This window comes from Chaetura pelagica, unplaced genomic scaffold, assembly GCF_000747805.2.
Source record: "Chaetura pelagica isolate M959 unplaced genomic scaffold, ChaPel_1.0 scaffold159, whole genome shotgun sequence".
In the NCBI taxonomy this organism is placed as follows: Eukaryota; Metazoa; Chordata; class Aves; order Apodiformes; family Apodidae; genus Chaetura; species Chaetura pelagica.
Window position 1 is genome coordinate 5872140 of NW_009954555.1, and position 2424 is coordinate 5874563.

A 2424-nucleotide genomic window follows, 5' to 3' on the forward strand; every position below is an offset into this window, starting at 1 on the left:
GGGAGCAGTGGGACGAGGGGCAGCACCGCTGACCCGCAGCTCTCCCTCTCTCCCAGCAAGCCTGGACAAGCACAACCGGACCCACACTGGGGAGCGCCCCTTCAGCTGCGAGTTCTGCGACCAGCGCTTCACGGAGAAGGGGCCCCTGCTGCGGCACATCGCCAGCCGGCACCAGGAGGGGAGGCCCCACTTCTGCCAGATCTGCGGGAAAACCTTCAAAGGTAACGGCCGGGGTGTCAGGCTCTTGCATGGCTCCCGAGAAGCTGCCCTGCTGGTGCTGCGGGTCAGGGTCCCTGTGAGCCTGCACGGTGCGATGCTGCCAACGGGCTCTGCCTCCCTCAGCTGTAGAGCAGCTGCGTGTCCACGTTCGCCGGCACAAGGGCGTCAGGAAGTTCGAGTGCACCGAGTGTGGCTACAAGTTCACGCGGCAGGTGAGGCCTCCCCTGGCACACACCATACTGGGGAGCTGGCCCTCCCCGGCCTCTCCTCCAGCCTCTTCTGTCTGCAGGCTCACCTGAGACGCCACATGGAGATCCATGACCGAGTGGAGAACTACAACCCCCGACAGCGGAAGCTGCGGAACCTGATCATCGAGGATGAGAAGGCCGTGGTGGTGGCTCTGCAGCCGCCCCCGGAGCTGGGCTCAGCAGAGGTGATCATGGAGTCCCTGTCCCGTGGCTCCCTGCCTGAGGAGATCCCTGTGCGGAGACTCTGCTCCAATGAAAACTTCTCTACAGCGGATGTGATCGAGCAATCACTAATTATAACGACGACAATTCCTGAAGACTGTGAAACGTAGCGGGGCCACCTCTGTGCCTCCTTCCTGCCAAAACAATAAAGCGTTAGGCTGGAGCCACTTGGCCATGCTTGTTTGAATTGTACATCTGCCCCTTCCCCACCTGCCCCCAAAGCTTCTACCCCAGGTTGCAGGGAAGTGAAGTGTCGGTGTGCCTGGCCGGCTCGTGGAGGTGTATTCCAGCGAGGGAAGAATGCAAGACAATCAATATGATTGATAGAGCAAACTCCAACTTTATTAGAAATTACAGGCACTTATATACCCTTAGCCCAAATATTACATGTCCAGGGTTGCACTTATGATTGGTCAGTTGTACTAGAGCCTGCCACAGTCTGAACAGTGACTAGCTCCTTGGCCCAGGCTCAATCAGGACTCTCCACCCCATCTCCTCTTCTGGCACGTTTGGATGTTTACCTTGTTAGCCCGCTTTTATCAACTGGTTCTCATGAGAGTGTCCTTGGTCGTTGAGGCCCAGGTGTTCTATCAGTAAAAACAGGATTGCTCACATATCCGTTGTTTATTAAAACAGCCTGCAACAGTGAAGTTCTAAGTAAGTCATCATTGGGTGATTTGGTCTCAAATGAAGAAACAAACGTGAGGCAGGTCAGAATAAATGCGCTGTGTGAGGTGAGCTGTGACTCACCTGTGCTCTCCCTGGTCCTCGCAGTTCTGCTGTAGAGTCTGAAGGCTCATGATTAAAGCTCACATCCCCCGAGACTGCAGCTCTACCCCTTTCCTTAAATGCTGGCTAAAAGGAATGTCTCTACTAAATTTTTGCCTTATTTCTACTTAGTTTTGCTGAGCTTCTGCTGTTCCTTTACCACTCAAGGTGGGGCATGAGCTGCATCTTCTCATCATTGAGATAATTTAACCATTACTTGAAACATTATCTCAGAGCTGGACAATGCTTTAAGCTCCTCTTTGTAGGTGTGGAGATTTACAATTGTCTGAAATATCATGATCTAGGGTTGCTGTGACATTAAGAACTGTTTCTGGAGTATCCTCAGGGTGAGGAAACGTCTCCAAGCATGACCATGTGTCCTGAAATTGTGGCCGCTCTCTCTTACTTACCAAAAAGGCAGAAAGATTCTGGTTCAAAAGTCCCTCAGGCCTAGAAAGGGAAACATCACAGACAAACTTACTCTGGTAATCATCCCCCAAAGGCTACAGAGAGATTAATGTAACATCTTTTATTTAGCTTCACTGCTGCAAGTAAACTTTAAAACAAACTATGAGAATAAAAATACATTATCTGTAAACGTAAAATGCCTTTGTTTCAAAGGATGGTATTTAAACTGTACTCAACGACTTGAACACAATGAGTCTTACAAAAAATAAATACAGATCCGTAACTGTTCAGCAGGTGAGGAATCTGGGGGTGGCAGGTCCAGCAGCGAGTGCTACAGCACGAGCTGAGCGTGTGCACTATTTATAGTTCAGCATCAATACTTAGCTCTGCAACGCGCTTCAGCGCCGCGGGGGGGGCAGCTCCGTGGCCGTCGCTCCCAGAGGCGAAGGAGCCGTCCTGAGTCACCCCCCAGCACGTTGCCCTGCCCGGGGTCCAGGGGCGCCCCCGCCCGCAGCAGCGCCGGGGATGGTGTTAAACCCAGAGGCTGCTGCGGCTCCTC

The 2424-nt window shown here is 52.6% G+C and overlaps 1 protein-coding gene across 1 annotated transcript in view; it reads left to right on the top strand.

The window, feature by feature from the left end:
* The window catches only part of LOC104395595 (taste receptor type 1 member 1-like), an 11228-nt gene extending 10429 nt beyond the window's left edge, over nucleotides 1-799 (top strand). The window contains exons 15-16 of the mRNA XM_010005305.1: nucleotides 343-431; nucleotides 509-799. Of these exons, the coding sequence (XP_010003607.1) occupies nucleotides 343-431; nucleotides 509-799 (380 nt within the window). The remainder of the gene's footprint in view (nucleotides 1-342; nucleotides 432-508) is intronic.
* Nucleotides 800-2424: the final 1625 nt, after the last annotated feature.